At 44.9% G+C, this 17,490-nt stretch overlaps 1 protein-coding gene across 2 annotated transcripts in view; it reads right to left on the reverse strand.

Moving 5' to 3' along the window:
• The window catches only part of LOC141808207 (aryl hydrocarbon receptor-like), a 36,175-nt gene extending 22,509 nt beyond the window's left edge, over positions 1–13,666 (reverse strand). Inside the window, exon 1 of one of the 2 annotated variants that reach the window (XM_074694646.1) lies at positions 13,197–13,666. In XM_074694646.1, coding sequence (XP_074550747.1) covers positions 13,197–13,255 — 59 coding nt within the window. In that variant the 5' untranslated portion in view covers positions 13,256–13,666. The remainder of the gene's footprint in view (positions 1–13,196) is intronic. The other variant, XM_074694645.1, reaches the window with a different exon arrangement.
• Positions 13,667–17,490: the final 3,824 nt, after the last annotated feature.

The following is a 17,490-nucleotide window of genomic DNA, read 5'->3' on the forward strand; positions in this document are numbered from 1 at the left end:
GAGGGCTGGTGAGCTGGGGTACAGATGGGAGGGGATAGGGGTGGGTTGGGATGGGTGGACACTGGGTCTTAGGGAGAGGACCTCTGTGGTCTCCGGTGTCTGGCCGGGTGTGCTAGGGACTGGCACCACCTCGCAGTGGGTGGTGGCCTGGGCTGGGTCCATCCTCCTGGGTGCCTGGCCGAGCGCTCCCTCTTTGCGGGGTGGGTGGTCCTTGGGCACAGGGGGCCCTGCACTCGATTGGGGGCCCAGCATCCAGCGGGGCCTGTGGGCCTCAGTCCCTGGCCCCTTGGGGCCCTCACTCCGCAATGTCGGGGGCCTGCCTCTAGCCTTCCCGGGGCCCCCTCTCCTTGCCTCCTCCTAGGTTAGCATGCTGCTGTCTCTGTGGCGGACTGTCTGGGCTCTGTGCTCTGTTGTGGCTGCTAGATGCCCAAGGATGTGGGCCATCTCAGTGTGCGTCTGGCCCCTGGGAGCAGCGGGGCCACATCTGCATGATCACACCTTGGCATTATTACCTGACCCAAATCAAAACTAACCCCCAATATTCTGCACTCTCACCCGTGCCCCTATATGTGTAAGTAAGTATATGCTACTGTGTATATTTTTATATACCTATACGTATTTTTCTACAATTGCCGTTGATGTGCTCACTGTTGCTCATGATTTCTCCACAGGTGCTTCTTGTGATTATGATGTCAAAGACCTCAGGATACTGTCTCTTTTTCAAGCTCAGTAGCTGGTTGTTTGTTTCTCCTGTCTGTAGTCATTTGTTAGGTTGTTGTGGTTGCTCTCTACTGTTGTTTTGTTGTCTCTCTCTCCCCCTCAGTCTAGTCTCTTCTCTACACTCTTTCCCTTTATCACTGTTTCTTTCCTGATATCACCTTGTTCTGGTTAAGGACTAATCTACAAACTCGGCAATATACGGGAAGGAAACTATATATATGTATATATATATATATATATATATATATATATATATATATATATATATATATATATATATATATAGAGTATAATTAAAAAAAACTCAAGGGGAGCCTTATACACTAACAGCTCCCTTTAGAAAAGTAAATTTCTGCACAATACAGCAGCCAGACCATAATTCTGTTATCGTGACGCTGAACAGGACAAGGTTAAAAAACAAAAAAAAGGGGTTAACGTCATTATTTTTTTGGTCTTCATAATGTGTGTTTGTTGATGTGTATTTTTTCAATCCTTTATTTTAACACTGGCTTTGGAAACACATTTGAAACAAACCTTCATGCCAATGAAGCTTATTTTGAATTTGAATTTGAATCTGCTGATAGTTGTCTTGGGTCACTACATGACACCAAGCCAGTGACCTCACTGTGCCTGAGGTCATCTGTCAATCACAGCAGTGACACAGGCCATGGACGGGAGATGAGACCTAGATAGGAGCAGTGATTGTCCAGAGCGAAGTGGACCAAAAGTTGGGCACGTTACAGACTGGAGATAATGATGGTCAATGCAGCAGAGATGTTGAACAATTGTCAGGCAGACAAAAACACTGAGTTACAGAGTTAAATGTCTTAAGATCCAAAAGGAGCATCTGAAAAAATGCTAACTGTCAAAGAAGAGCTTATCGTGGTCCGTATAGTGTCTGTTCCCAGAAACCGAGAGGAGGGTGTGAGTTACTGAGAAACCTAACGGGGGCATGTCCACTACCAGAGCTGTCATCAGAAATACAGTTAAAGACAGATCTTAGTGACTGGAAAGTAAGAAAAAGAAAGAATTCTGAATATTTTTTTCAATGATTATCTCTGAATTTCAGTAAAAGATTATTTCTGTAAACAAAGTCAATTTTCTGTTATCAGTCTTTTTCTCAAGATTGGCTTCGAAATAAGGGGGGGTCATCCTATACACAGGTCAGTACAGTACTCTCTGTTTCAGCCTGAGTGAGTTACACCCCATGCTTCAGACTGATGCTGTGCTCCGAGCAGAGTCACAGGAACAGAGTGACCGTCTTTAAAGTTAATGTCTGATAATAAGGACTTCTACAGACAGATTCTCTAATTGTAGCTCTGCACATTTATGAGGTTAGGAGGAGTGCATTTACCCAAACTGGGCTATAAAACCTCCTCCTCTGCCGCTGAAGGTCAGCAGAGACTGGATTGTAGCTCCTCAGAAAGCCAGCAGGCTGATCTCACTCTCCAAAAATGCCAAAGGCAGACAAAAGCCAGCATTCAAACATTTTTTCCACCTTGATTTGTTCTGGATCACGGGATGGGGCAGCAGACATCAGGAGGATGTTCTCTGTTAAAAAGGGCAGAACTTGGCCTCCTACTCCTCCTCCAGTCACACTGTTTCTGGTCTAAAGGCCAAAGAGCAGAGAGCTGAGCCTAACACCTCTTCTCATTACAGCACACGCAGCTCAGCTCAGATCCACACAGATTTGTTCACAGAGAGCCGGCCCGGCGTGTGCCAGACCAAAAGCATGACTCAGAGCTGCACAGGCACGAAAGAGCGTGATTCCTACACACGCGTTGGGCTGCCTCCAAATCTGGAAGGAGGTAGGTTTACAAAGCAGAGTCCTGCCGACAAAGAGGTTTCCATCAGAAAGCAGGGAGAAAAGAGGCCTCAAGACCATGTGTTGGAAATAAACACCCAAAAATGAGGAGAAAAACTGGGTTAAAGGGAGAACAGTTCAACTGCACGACATCCAAACCATCCACATCAATAACATCCAAAACATCCATAACATCAAAGACATCCATAACATCAACAACACCCATAACATCCACAACATCCAAAACATCAACAACACCCATAACAGCCACAACATCCAAAACAATTACAACACCCACAACATCCAAAACATCCATAACATCAAAGACATCCATAACATCCAAAACATCCATAACATCCACAACATCCAAAACATCCACAACATCCACAATATTTACAACATCCAAAACATCCATAACATCAACAACACCCATAACATCCACAACATCCAAAACATCCACAATATTTACAACATCCAAAACATCCATAACATCAACAACACCCATAACATCCACAACATCCAAAACATCCACAATATTTACAACATCCAAAACATCCATAACATCAACAACACCCATAACATCTGCAACACCCATAACATCTGCAACATTCACCATGGCCCTGTTCTACAAAGCAGGATTACTGCCTAGCGAGGTAGCTTTGAGGATAGGTTTCGGATTTCCTGTTCTACGACACGGGATCACTCCTCAGAGAGGCGAGTCTCCATGGCAACGTACGCTGAACAGCTAACCTGCTCCGGGGCAGGTAAGGTTTCAGATTGAACTCGTGGACTATTAAAACCCTGCCCACTGACCAATGAGCCCTCACGAAAAAATGGCTTGTCCGTTCCTAGAGGATCCCGTGGACATCGGAGCCCGACCCACTCTCTTTTTCGGATGACCACCTTTATGAAAGGTACCGGTTTTCCAGGGAGGGGTTGGTAGTACATGACACTTTCTACAGGTAGTTAAAGGGAATGAAGAACTCTCATTGCTTTAATAAGATCTTCAATGCCAACACTTCTGTTCCATGACAATATTTTATTGCCCGTATTAAAATTGTGACAGGAATTCATGTAGGGCTCATGTGGGCTACATAACACACAAAAAATGTAAACACGATAGGAATGAACAAATGAATAAATTCATCTAAGAAATAAATTAGGTATGTTGCATGTTACAGTAAAAGTGCATGTTGAACAGTGCTATTTCAGGATGATAATGGCACAAAAGATTTTAATTGCACTACACCACTACACTTACGCATTTAGACTGTCAGCAATTTTCTGCCAGCACTCCTTCCGTGCTTTAGCAGCGGCTACGTTGTTGCTTTTAACGTTAATTACATGTTTCACCTCGTCATACTTCCTCATGATCACCTCCTGCTCCTCCTGTATGAAGTATGCGGTCCTTCTCTCTCCGGCCTGCTCTAACGCTCCAGACTGCTCCATGTTCGCGATTGGTCAGATGCAGCGGGCTCCGCCTTATATGTGTGCACGCGCTCATTGCCTAGCTGGATCCACTTATGAGGTTGATAACCAGCGTCGTAAAACCATGTAGCGAGACCGCCGGCTACCGCGCTCAGTTCAGCGAGGTAGCTCCAAGGCTATCTCGCTAGACTGAACTTGCTTCGTAGAACAGGGACCAGGTCAACAACATCCAAAACATCCATATTATCCAAAACATCCATAACACCAGCAACACCCATAACAGCCACAACATCCAAAACATCCACAACATCCACCATGTCAACAGCATCCACATCAACAACATCCACAACATTAACACCATGTCAACAACATCCACATCAACAGCACCCATATCATCCACAACACCCATAACATCCAAAACATCCGCAACATCCACCATGGGGGTATTCCACGAAGCTGGCTTAGCTTAAAACCTGGCTATTTCGGTTCGCCTCGCTAACTTTAGCGAGAGTTGGGTTCCACAAACGGTACTTAGGGCTAGCTTGGCTTGGTAACCATGATAAATTAGACAGCGCAACAAGCCTGAGGCCTATATCACGAAGCAGGATTAGTGTCTTAGCGAGATAACTTCAGGGTTAACTCTTGATTACCAATAGCATGAAGCCGGTTCCTTTTTTATCAGAGTGGATCACCATGGTGACCTACTCCGAACGGCTATCCTGCTCTGGAGCAGGATAAGTTGGAGGTGGTTAGAGGGCAGGACACAGACTGACAGTGATCAATGTTTCACTTTCGGCGTGGGTTCGATCCAACTAGTGGTAACTATTTTAAAATATCTGATTTTCTTTCTTCTGTCACCCTCAAAGTACAGCCAACATATAACAGAATAAAGGCACAAATTGTCTTATGATATAAAAGGTGACAACAGCCACAATTTTCCATATAAATACCTTCCTTTTTCCAGCGGTCCGTTCTGATCATGATGATAATGTAAAAGTGATTCCACATGGTGAGCTAACTTTGTGTCTTCCTCCTTATTTAAATATAGAGCACGATTCAGTATCATCTTTAATAAAAAAAATTACATCCCATCCATACATGTTGTTTTTCTACTGTTTTAGTCAGTGATGAAACATCACCCCATGAAGTTTATATATTTTAACAGCTTTAATTAAATCAAGATCAATCTCCTCTGGGCCACAGCAGTGTGAGGAGCTTTAGGGTGATAGGAAAAAAAGGTCATCAAACTCAGTAGAAACAGTCAGCGTTGATTTGACACATAAGCATGATATTCTTGAACCAGCAGCGTCTCTGGCTTTATTAACTGCCATTGTGATACCCTTTTATGTGATTTTCAACTTGAAGACATCATACAACTTCACGAGGACATCTCCGCTCTTGCTTTTGACATGATTTCGTCATTTCGACAATCAACACTTTGGGGCTTTTTATATACCGCGGACATGCGCCTAGCCGCAGCTTGGATCAGCCTGGTTTAAATAAGTGTCTCTGAAAATCAGCTGAGCCCCATTAGTGGAACGAGTTGCAGCTAAGATTAAAGTGGCCGCTTTTTCAAGCCACGCTTACCGGCGATAGCCCAGCCTATTTTAGCCAGCTTTGTGGAATACCCCCCAGGTCAACAACATCCACATCAACAACATCCACAACATTCATCACATCTACACCATCTACAGAATGTACACCATCCATGACATCTACACAACCTACATCTTCACCATCCACACCATTCATAATATTTACACCATCTACAACTTCCAAAACATTCATACCTTCTATATCATCTACACCCAAACATCCACACCATCAACACAGCATACAACATCCATCATATTTACTTTATTTAGAACTTTCATAACATCTAAAACATTTACACCAATCAAAAACATTCATAACATCCACACCATCCAAACCATCCACCACATTTACACCATCTACCAAATCCATAACATCCACAACATCTATAACATCCACCCTTTCACAACATCTACACCACCTACACCATCTACACCATGCACATCTACCATTCACAGCACTCACAACATTCACACTATCTTCAAAAACAACAACATCCACACCAACCACACCATCCACACCAACCACACCATCCACAACATCTACAACATCGACACCATCCACAATTTACACAACTTCCACAACATCACAGAGGAGCAATGTAAACTGATTTAAAAGTTAAAATATTTTTTAATCCAAACTTTGATCAATATTTAATGATATTTTAATCCTAACTTTTATCTGATTCTTTATCTCATCTTTATTCTTACTTTAATGTAACTTAAATCTAAAGTTAAATCTAACCTAAATCTGATTTAAATCTGTACTTTGGTCTAAAATTTAATCTGAACTTTAATCTAACTTTCATCCAACCTTATCCAGGATATATGTCACTTTAGGAAGCCTCAAAGTTTTAAGCGGTGATGAAACAATACTCATAGAAACCAAGATAATCTCACTTCTTGAGCCTCAGCACAGACTCATTTTATTCTAGAGTCTTCAACTCTGAGATTTTAATTGACAGGTTTCCTCACATGTTAGTGTTCCACAGCACAAAAAGGTGTTTAACTGGTGCTTGTAAGCCACTCCACTTGAAAAGGAAACAAAGGCCAGAAGAACAAAGGCCAGCTTTGTTTTTCACCCGAGTGTTCTGGCTCGCCACCAAATCTCCATCTGACACAGAGAGTTTCTCACAACCCTACACATCAGCTGCAGACAGATTCTCCCTCCTTAAAGCTACCTGTGCTGAACCAAGACGCACACACACTCACTAAAGCTGCGTTTCCACCAAGCAGTCCGGGTCGGTTCAGTACTGTTTGGGACGGTTTGGTACAGTTAAGCCTAATCCCGTTTGCGTTTCCACAGCAAACTGTGCCCTCTCGTGGTAGGCGGCGTGTAACCCGGATGCCGGAAGCCACAGCTGTTAAACAATAGTGCGACGCCGTAGCAGCTTACCCTGCTATTAAATCTGAGAAAGAAGAAAAACGTGACACATTAAACAAAGAGCACAGATGTAAGACATGCAGCATTTTGTCCTCTCAATGGTAAGCATGTCGCTCTCTGTTACAAAATGCAATCAGGCTTCGTTTCAGAGAAGTCTGTGTGCCGCCAGGAGAAATGCAGCCACTGTCGGGGTAAGTGACGATTCTTTTAGACCAATCAACAGTCTGCAGTGTGTTGCTCCACCTTCCGAGAGCAGATCGGTTCAGTCTGGCACCCATACGGAAGGGTCCCAAAAAAGTAGGCCGGCTAGTCTTGTTTTTTAGGGATCTGTCCCAGGATAAGTCAGTGGAAATGCCGCGAAAAGCGAGCCATACCGGGATGAACTGAACCAGTCTGCTTGGTGGAAACGCGGCTTTATACACACACACACACACACACACACACACACACACACACACACACACACACACACACACACACACACACACACACACACACACACACACACACACACACACTCAGGGTTCTTAAGGGGGCAGCAGAGACTCACACTCTGTCATTGACATAGTCATCCCCACAGCCTCAACAGGCTGCAGCTCCTACAAGGAGAAAAAAAGGAGCTGATCTGATCCTGTTAATATGTCAGGCTTTGCTTCCTGACACAAACCAGCTGAGCTAAAAGCTGAGCTAAAAGCTGAGCTGAAAGCTGAGCTGAAAGCTAAGCTGTAAGATGAGCTGTGAGCTGAGAGAGGGGCTATGAGCAGAGAGCTGAGCTGTAAGCTGGGCTGTGAGCTGAGAGCTGAGCTGGAAGCTGTGAGCTGAGAGCTGAGCTGGAAGCTGAGCTGTTAGCTGTGAGCTGAGCTGTAAACTGAATTATAAACTGAGCTGTGACCTAAGCTAATCTGTGAGCTGAGATGAGCTGTTACCTGAGATGAGCTGTTACCTAAGCTAAACTGTAAGCTGAGCTGTGAGCTGAGCTGTGAACTGTTAGCTAAACTAAGCTGTGAGCTAAACTAAGCTGTGAGCTAAACTAAGCTGTGAGCTAAACTAAGCTGTGAGCTGAGCTGAGCTGTAAGCTTAGTTGGCTGAGCTGAACTGTGAGCTGAGCTGGGAGTTGAGCTGTAAGCCAAGCAAGCTGAACTGACCTTGGAGCAGAGCTGAGCTGTGAGTTTAGCTAAGCTGAGCAAAGCTGTGAAAGGAGCTGTGAGCTGGGCTAATCTGTGAGCTGAAATGTGCTGTAAATCGAGCTTAACTGAAAACTGAGCTGAGCTGAGCAGTGTGCTGAGATGTTACCTAGGTCAGCTAAAGTAAGCTGTTAGCTGAGCCAGGCTGTGAGCTGAGCTGTGAGCTGAACCGTGAGCTGAGCTGTAAGCTGAACTGTGAGCTGAGCTGTAAGCTGTGAGCTGAGCTGTAAGCTGTGAGCTGAGCTGTGTGCTAAACTGTGAGAGAGATTTGAGCTGAGCTTGGCTGTGAGCCGAGCTGTGAGCTGAGCTACGCTGTGAGCCGAGCTGTGATGAGCTGAACTGAGCTGTGAGCTAAGCTTTGACCTGAGCTTTGAGCTGAGCAAAGCTGAGCTGTGAGCTGAGCTAGGCTGTGACTTGAGCTGTTAAATGAGCTTGGCTGTGAGCTAAGGCATAGGGAAGTAGCAGGAGGATGCAGAGAGAGGCAGGAGGATGCAGAGAGAGGCAGGAGGATGCAGAGAGAGGCAGGAGGATGCAGAGAGAGGCAGGCTGGGGACACTCAGCAGACATTGGGGTTATAAAGAGGGAGTGTGGACCACAGCCTTACAGTGGGCTGGATGGGGCCTTTGTGCAGCTGGGCCCGGCTGGTCCTATTGGAAATCTCAGCTCTGGCTGCTCTTCAAAACTCTGCAGAGACATCTGCACACAGGCCACCTTCTTTTTTTGAGACTCAGACTGGGAACAGGATCTTAACTCAGAATCTGAGACCTGGTGTCCATGCTGGGTTAAGCCATGGAGCACAAGCAGAACAGATCCTCAGAGTTATTGTAAAAGAGTTCTTCCAAGGGTAATATTAGAAGAAGAGGAGCCTGTTGTCTATCGTTCCTCTCAGTGTAAACAGCTGAGGGGTTCTTACATGACCGGGCTCATGTTCAGAGTCAGATAAAGACAAGTGGGACGAGCAAAGAGGCTTTCACTGACATAAGTAGGGTGTGACTGAACACTTCTCCCTGAGTTTACCAACTAAAACTTAATGATCAAACTCTCCCAGCTCACAACAAAACAATGAGACAGCATGATGACTGCCGATGAGGCCGTGGCGGCGCCAGCATCTACACTAAAGGCAGAGACCTGTGGCTAACAACAGAGACCTGATACTAAATGCAGAGACCTGAGACTGTCAACAGTACCTGAGACCAAGAACAGAGACCTGTGGCTAACAACAGAGCCCTAAGACTGACAACAGAGACCTGAGACAAACAGCAGAGACCTGAGACTAACAACAAAGACCTGAGACTAACAACAGAGACTTGAGACTAACAACAAAGACTTGAGACTAACAAGGACATGATACTAACAACAGAAACTAACAAAAGAGACCCTAACCTGATAACAGAGACCTAGGACTGACAACAAAGACCTGAGGCTAAAGACAGAGACCTGGGGGGTATTCCACGAAGCTGGCTAAAGAAGGCTGGGCTATCGCCGGTAAGCGTGGCTTGAATAAGCTGCCACTTCAATCTTAGCTGCAACTCGTTCCACTAACGAGGCTCAGCTGATTTTCAGAGACGCTTTTTCAATCCAGGCTGATCTAAGCTGCGGCTAAGCGCGCGTCCGCGGTAGATAAAAAGCCCCCACGTGTCCATTGTCGAAATGACCAAATCATGTCAAGACTGAGAGCGGAGACGTTTCCCTCAGCGGAGAAAAATCTCCTCATGGAGTCGTATGATGGCTACAAGGTGAAAATCACATAAAAGGGTGACACGGTGGCAATAAATAAAGCCTGGTTCAAGAATATCATGCTTATGTGTCAATCAACAATGACTGTTTCTGCTGAGTTTGATGAGCTTTTTTTCTTCTCACCCTAAAGCTCCTCACACTGCTGTGGCCCAGAGGAGATTGATCTTGATTAAATTAAAGCTGTTCAAATATATAAACTTCATGTGGTGATGTTTCATCAAACACTGACTAAAACAGCAGAAAAAAACACGTCTAAATGAGATGACATTTTTTTAAATAGAGATGATACAGCTGTCAGATGAGATGTGACAGTGATACAGTGCCCTATATTTAAATAAGGAGGAAGACACAAAGTTATCTCACCATGTGGAATCACCTTTACATTATCATCATGATCAGAATGGACCGCCGGTAAAAGAAATGTATTTCTATGGAAAATTGTGTCTGTTGTCACCTTTTGTATCATAAGACAATTTGTGCGTTTCATTCTGTTATATGTTGACTGTACTTTGGGGGTGACAGAAGAAAGTAAAACAATGATCACTGAGCATCTGTGTCCTACTCTCTAACCACTCAACCACTGACTGTCCTGCATAATGGATAGACAGTTTCGTATCTGACATTTCTTGACTCACAGTTATTCCAGTCTAGTTTAACTGGGGCGGTTCACCTGTCAAAGGATCACGCAGGTGTCCTAAGGCGAGCTCAGGGAGGACGGAAACCTCCCGTGGAGCTGAAGGACAAAAGCTCGCTTGATCTTGATTTTCAGTTTGAATACGGACCGTGAAAGCGGAGCCTCACGATCCTTCTGACTTTTTGGGTTTTAAGCAGGAGGTGTCGGAAAAGTTACCAAAAGGTCTCAGTTCATGTTTCTGAACAAGAACATCATCTATTACAGTTATAGATTCATTTAATGTGACACCTGCAGTTCACAAGGCGTCTTTTAGAAGCCGGTCTGACCTTCTCTGAGACGCAGCTAAGGTAAGCCTGACGTTTAGCCTGACCGGGACCAGGCTAGTCGCACTGGCTAATTTACCATGGTTACCAGGCCACGCTAGCCGTAAGCCTCGTTTGTGGAACCCAACTCTCGCTAAAGTTAGCGAGGCTAACCCAAATAAGCCAGGCTTTGAGCTAAGCCAGCTTCGTGGAATACCCCCCTGATTCTTACAATAGAGACCTGTGACTGAAAGAGGAGACCTGAGACTGAAAAAAGAGACTTGAGATGGAGGAAGAGACCTGAGACTGACAACAGAGACCTGAGACTGAAGGAGGAGACCTGAGACTGACAACAGAGACCTGAGACTGAAGGAGGAGATCTGAGACTGACAACAGAGACCTGAGACTGAAGGAGGAGATCTGAGACTGACAACAGAGACATGAGACTGAAGATGGAGGAAGAGACCTGAGACTGACAACAGAGACATGAGACTGAAGGAGGAGACCTGAGACTGACAACAGAGACATGAGACTGAAAGAGGAGACCTGAGACTGAAGGAGGAGATCTGAGACTGACAACAGAGACCTGAGACTGAAAGAGGAGACCTGAGACTGATGACAGCAGAGACCTGAGACTAAAGACTAACCATTAGGCAGACCTGGATCAGCATCAGAGTCCAGAAAAATGGAACTGTTGGTGCATTGACCAGGACACAGCAGTGTTTCCCCTTGTTTTTCTCAGCCTTAAGGTGCTGGTCTGTGTGTGGGAGCACATGTTTGAACATGTTTGGGCAGGTTTTTGCCGTACGGGAAACACCACAAGGAGAAATGTGAACATAACGATGTACAAGAGGCATCCCGTCATGTAAATTAGATGAATAGCATAAGGCTATTTACCTGATTTATGAGAGAGGTAACTCATGTAGACCAGATCCAGACAAAAAACAGCAAATCCACAACCTGCAGTGCAGTTCAGTTCTCCTGCTGCATGTCCATGAGCTGCGCTGAGAGGTCCCTGAAACAGTCGGTCCAGTTCCCATGAGTGTGAACTGTTTCCTCCCTCTCTGCTTTATGTATGACACACAGGAAGAAGATAATAACATGAGGGCTAGTTGAACTCTTCTGACAGAGACACTAACTCACCAAACACCATGGATCCAGGACTCTGACCTCTGCTTTGACCATGAATAAGAAACTGACAGACTCCAGAGAAATCAGCAGAGGGTGGGAATGATCCATCTCTGGACCCTTTATCTAACTCAGTGTACAGAGACACAGACACAGAGAAAGAGACACAGGGACAGAGAGACAGAGTCACAGAGACACAGATATAGACGAAGAGTCACAGAAACTGTTTCACAAAGAGTCTCAGAAACTGTTTCACAGAGACAGAGAGACAGAGTCAGGGAGACAGAAAGACACTGAGACAAAGACTCAGAGACTGAGAGAGAGTCCCAGAGACAGCTTCACAGAGACAGGGGGGACACTGAGACAAAGACTGAGAGACAGAGAGAGAGTCCCAGAGACAGCTTCACAGAGACACAAAGACAGGGAGACAGGGAGACAAAGACGCAGAGAGACAGAGACAAAGACAGAGGAACAGAGACCGAGTCCTAGAGTGCTGCAGCAGGGATCAACAGGCTGCACAGACACACAAAGAGGGCCCTGAGCCCAGAGGCCGCACAGTATCACATTACAATAACACACTCAGAGCCCTGCCCCCCTCCCCCTCCTCCCTCGCAGCACCCCCTCCCTCCTCGGAGCATCGCGTGAGAGCTGCAGCAGACTCTCCGACTTGATTGTGATTAATGCGCCAGGGCAACATATCCATGCCAGATCCGAGCTACGCACATTCTTAAGGTGGTCCGATCAACAAGTGGGCCACGAATTTGGAGTAGACCAGGACAGACCAGCAGAGATCAGAAAAAAACAGTGTAGACCTGAGCAGGGATAAAACTCTGAGTTTCACCTGGGTCCACCTGACACTGACACAAGAAGCCCCGATTTTGTGTTCAGAGGGCAGACACAGGACAAGCACGACCTTAAACCTGGTTACTTCCATTTCCTTGTCTCTAATTTAAAGCCTGTAAAGTTCTCAAAAGCAGCTCAGAGTGAAGTTCACACTGCCACACTGCGCAGACTCTGTGCGCCCACCGTAAAACAGCTGTTAGATGGAACCTGGACAAAGAGTGATCAAGTCTGAGTGATCAGGTCTGAGTGATCAGGTCCACATCCTGCCCCACGTTAAAGCCACAGCTCTGCGTGCGGTCTGTTCTCTGTTGGCATGTCGGTAAACGCGCTGTGTGTGTGTGTGTGTGTGTGTGTGTGTGTGTGTGTGTGTGTGTGTGTGTGTGTGTGTGTGTGTGTGTGTGTGTGTGTGTGTGTGTGTGTGTGTGTGTGTCAGCTCTTACTGTTTGAGCACAGGCTTCTTCCTCTTCTTGTTGGCGTAGGAGCCCGGGTTTCCCAACATGCTGACTATTTTCTTTAGCTCCAAAACTTCAGACCAGTCTGTGTTTGACCCTCTTCCCGCACTCTGTCTCCATGCAGTCCGGGATCCTCTCTGGAGTGCCACTCATGCAGTCGGGGATCACGGTCCCATCTCATAGAGACCCGCCGGAGTCCGCGAAGATCTGTTGCCGGGCTGACGGCTCCTGTGGGCGGTCTCTTTGGGTGAGCCGGGTCGGTGTTTCTGTGCGGTGAGCACGGAGCTGTGATGTGTGTGTCAGAGTATGTGTGTGAAAGAGGAAGAATAAACTGTAAGTTTAGACAAGTCCAGCTCAGGTCCCTCCCCTGGGTGCTCTGCTCCTGGTTCTGGCTCTGAGCAGTCCCCTCCTTTCACGGGGCGTTTTCAGGAAATGTGCTGTTTGGTATGTTCAGCCTGTTACACTTTTTAAGGTGGACTGACTCGAAGCGTGTTCCCTGCCCTCTCTGACACACACACACACACACACACACACACACACACACACACACACACACACACACACACACACACACACACACACACACACACTGAGCTTGGGTGTTGTGACTACAGGAGGAGGTATTAGGAGCTGACAGACATCTCTCAGCCTCAGCTTCCTCCCTCTGACTCGGCTGCTGGGCTCAGAGACCTTACATCAGGAACTCTGCAGGCAGTGTAAACCAGATCAGAGGAGGGAGCTGGATCTGACACGTTGATGATAGAAACAACGAAACAAAAACCTGAAGGAGCTTTAAACAGACTGAACCTTTGAGCATTCACCTACATGGAGCTGAACTACCCTCAGAGTAATGACGTGTTTGCGTGAGATAGGTCACTGACCTGTGTCTACCTGAGATTAATGTAATGATTGATGAAATGTTAGTGCTCATTACAAATCTGAAGCCACAGCATATGGGAACTGAATCAGGTAATTTATGGGTATCCACCGAATTCTGTCTGTAGTACCAAGTACTGAGGCCCCGTCTACACAACAACGTTTCATCTGAAAATGCTAAAATGCTGAGAAAATGCAGTGAAAAAAATCTGCGTTCACACGGAAAACAGTGATGGACTGAAATACGAAATGAATATCCTATCTTAAAGCAAGAGCATTTTAATTGATTTGAGAGCAGTATTTTATTGATTTCATGCTCAGATTTTGTGATATTGTCCATCAAAACTCTGCTCTTGCGCTCAAATTTGCTCTGCGTGTGCTCAAACTGTGTCCTCATGCTCAGTTATAATATATATTATATTATATTATATTATATTATATTATATTATATTATATTATATTATATTATATTATATATATTATAATAATTAAAAACTCCACTGTCTTCTCATTATCCTTAATGTTACTCTTGGCAAAAAAAGCTATCCTCTAAAACTGGTAAACAAAACAGGATCTTACTATCAAGTTATGGGAAAATGTATTAATAGTCCAAATTTCAATGGAGAAAAACTCAGCTGCAGCTAATAACACACCAGAGTCCTTTGAATCTAGATGGCAACCCATTCTTACCAAAATAACAAACCCAAATAAATGATTTCTGGGAACCACACAACTCATAGTCCACCAAGTACCCCCTTAGACTTGTCTTCTCCAAGGAAAATTGAGAATCAGAAAATCAAGCTCAGATTTTGCCCTGGCTAAATCTTAGAGTTCCCCTCTCCACGACTTTTTTAAACCAAATACTTTAACCTCATCTCACTTTATCTATTTCTTTTATCTTTCTTTTATCTTTTTTTCTGGTTGCCCCCCCCCCCCTCCCCCACCCACCCACACACACACACACACACACACACCCACCCACACACACACACACACACACATACACACACACACACACACACACACACAAATACACACACACACACTGTAACAACGCCAAGCTACGCGGCCTACCCAAACCTCGCAGGCCCACACCTAGCCTAGCAGGTAACCTTACCTGCTCCTGTGTTTTCCCTTGTGTGTTGTCGTGGACTCGTGGACACGGACGTGTTGGCTGCCTTACTAAAGGTTTAAACAGGGAGAGTGACATTGAGATTAATGGAGGAGGATGAGAGATGAAATTATTTCATAATGAACTTCTGCAGCAAGACCCATGAAATACTAAAACACGTAGTAAAAAAAAGGAGATTTATTTTTTACAATGAATAGACTGTTTAAATAATTATGTGAAAATTTATTCAAATATTTATGAATAAATGAATTATTTATTTATATATTATTAACTTTAAAGAAATGCTGATTTATTTAATTCATTATTGCGTCACTTGTTAACATATGCATTAATTCAGAATAATAATTATATATTTGTTTATATATTTGCTGAATTTTTTCCAGCATTAAATACTTGATGACACAGTCATTTTTTTTCAATGCAATGCATTTAGTCATGTATTTCATTCTGCACTTGTAGTCTCGTAGTTTCTGGTCTGCAGATGTGCTCCTGTTCCATGTCCGTCAGTGCCTCCTCCAGTCTGTCAAGATCCATCCAAACCTAAGGAATAGAATAGTCCAACAGTCCAACAGTCCCATTGTTAGGATGGTAGTGATCACCACCATCCTAACAACGGGACTTTGTAGAGGGTAATGTCAGCATTTCTGCTGAAATCGCCGGCTTGCTGTTTACTTGGCAACAGTAGCGGCAGCATTTTAGAAGAATCCCACTTTGGAGGCCGTTTACAAAAGTTTGTGTTTTGGGTCGGCTGAAACAGCGTGTCTGTGTAAACAAGAGGTCAAAACACAACAAAACGTTTGCATTTCATCGTAAAACCATTGTTGTGCAAACGGCCCCTTAACAGATGTCAGGTTATCCTGAATCCCCCAGCTACCTGAGACAGGTACGAGGAACAGGGCCCTGGCCTGTGTGTTTACTGTGGCCCAGCGCTGGAGAAACTCTTCTTCAGTCAATATTTTGGTCAGCAAGAGAGTTGAAAAAACTCCAAGAAATTGGTAAAATCTCTCTGCTCTAGTAGCTTGAGGGGATCCCCAGTGGCTGCTGCTGTGTTGGGAAAGTGCCCGGCCTGGCAACCCTACAAACCAAAGTAATGTTTGAGACTCGATCAGTGTTAGTGACGGATGAAATTATTCTAAGATTTCATGGCTTTCCCAGCAAGAACCATGAAATAATCAACTAAATATTGACATCAATAGATGTGATTTTACAAAGAACAAATGCTCGGCTTGAATAATTATTTAAACATTTATATATTTTTAAATAACTAAATAACATGAATTTAATTGATTAAATAATTTGTTATTAATTTCTATAACACACACATTTAATTATTCATTTATTTAAATATTTTATTTTGGCAATCCTAATGCCCCATTCTTTTGTAGAATGATTGTTGTTGTGTAAATTTAAAAAACAACACACAGGATATACCCCACTGTGATGTCATAGAGACCTGTGGAACTTCTAATCACCAGACCTGGAGCAGAATCTTCAGTTCAGCACTAGAGCCAGACACACAGACACACATTGGTGAATCTCAGCCAGAAAAAAACAATTCAATGATGGAAACAAGCGTTCAAGGAAGGAGGAGGACTGCCAAAAAGGGCAGAAACAAGACCCAGAGAAATGTGGTCTCCTACCCCACCACTCAGGCACCTCTCACTGAGGCAAGACCCGTCGAGGTGGTAGAGGAGGAGTTAGACGACTACTTCTTCAACAGGAATGTCTCAAAGAAGAGAAGGAACAAAGTCCAGACAGAGGTCAACCTAGCATCGTCCTTTCCTCTGCTGGACAGAGATTATACTGAGGAGGACCTGGCAGCTGAGGGGTGCCGCAAAGTCACAGCGTACTCTGCAGAGCCTCCAACACCACGGCCTGCAGAGGTATCAGACCCACTGCCCGAGGGACAACCTGGACCCCAGCCTGGACCAAAACCTGGTCAGTCACCAGAACCACAGCCAGCAGAAACAGAGGAAAAGCTTGTTCCTGCCTTTAAAATATCATACAGTGCAGTGGTTTCTGGGAAACAGCAGGTCAGCCAAAAGAAAGCTCTGACCAAACATCAGGACACCAAGCCTCAGGAGACCAAACCATCTCTGATCCAGATCTCAGAGATGGATTTTCACAGCCTTGTCAGCCAGAAAGAACTGGTCTCAAGACTGGAGGAGGAAAAGGCCACTTTGCTTGGTGAGGTTGAGAAGTTAAAGGAACAGCTCCAAACTCAGGAAGCCAAAGCTGCCTCCAACACAACACTTCTCCTTGCTGAGCTCACAG

The sequence above is a fragment of the Halichoeres trimaculatus genome, unplaced genomic scaffold (genome assembly GCF_033239565.1).
Source record: "Halichoeres trimaculatus isolate MK-OKI-2021-1 unplaced genomic scaffold, fHalTri1.1 fHalTri1_scaffold_19, whole genome shotgun sequence".
Classification (NCBI taxonomy): Eukaryota; Metazoa; Chordata; class Actinopteri; order Labriformes; family Labridae; genus Halichoeres; species Halichoeres trimaculatus.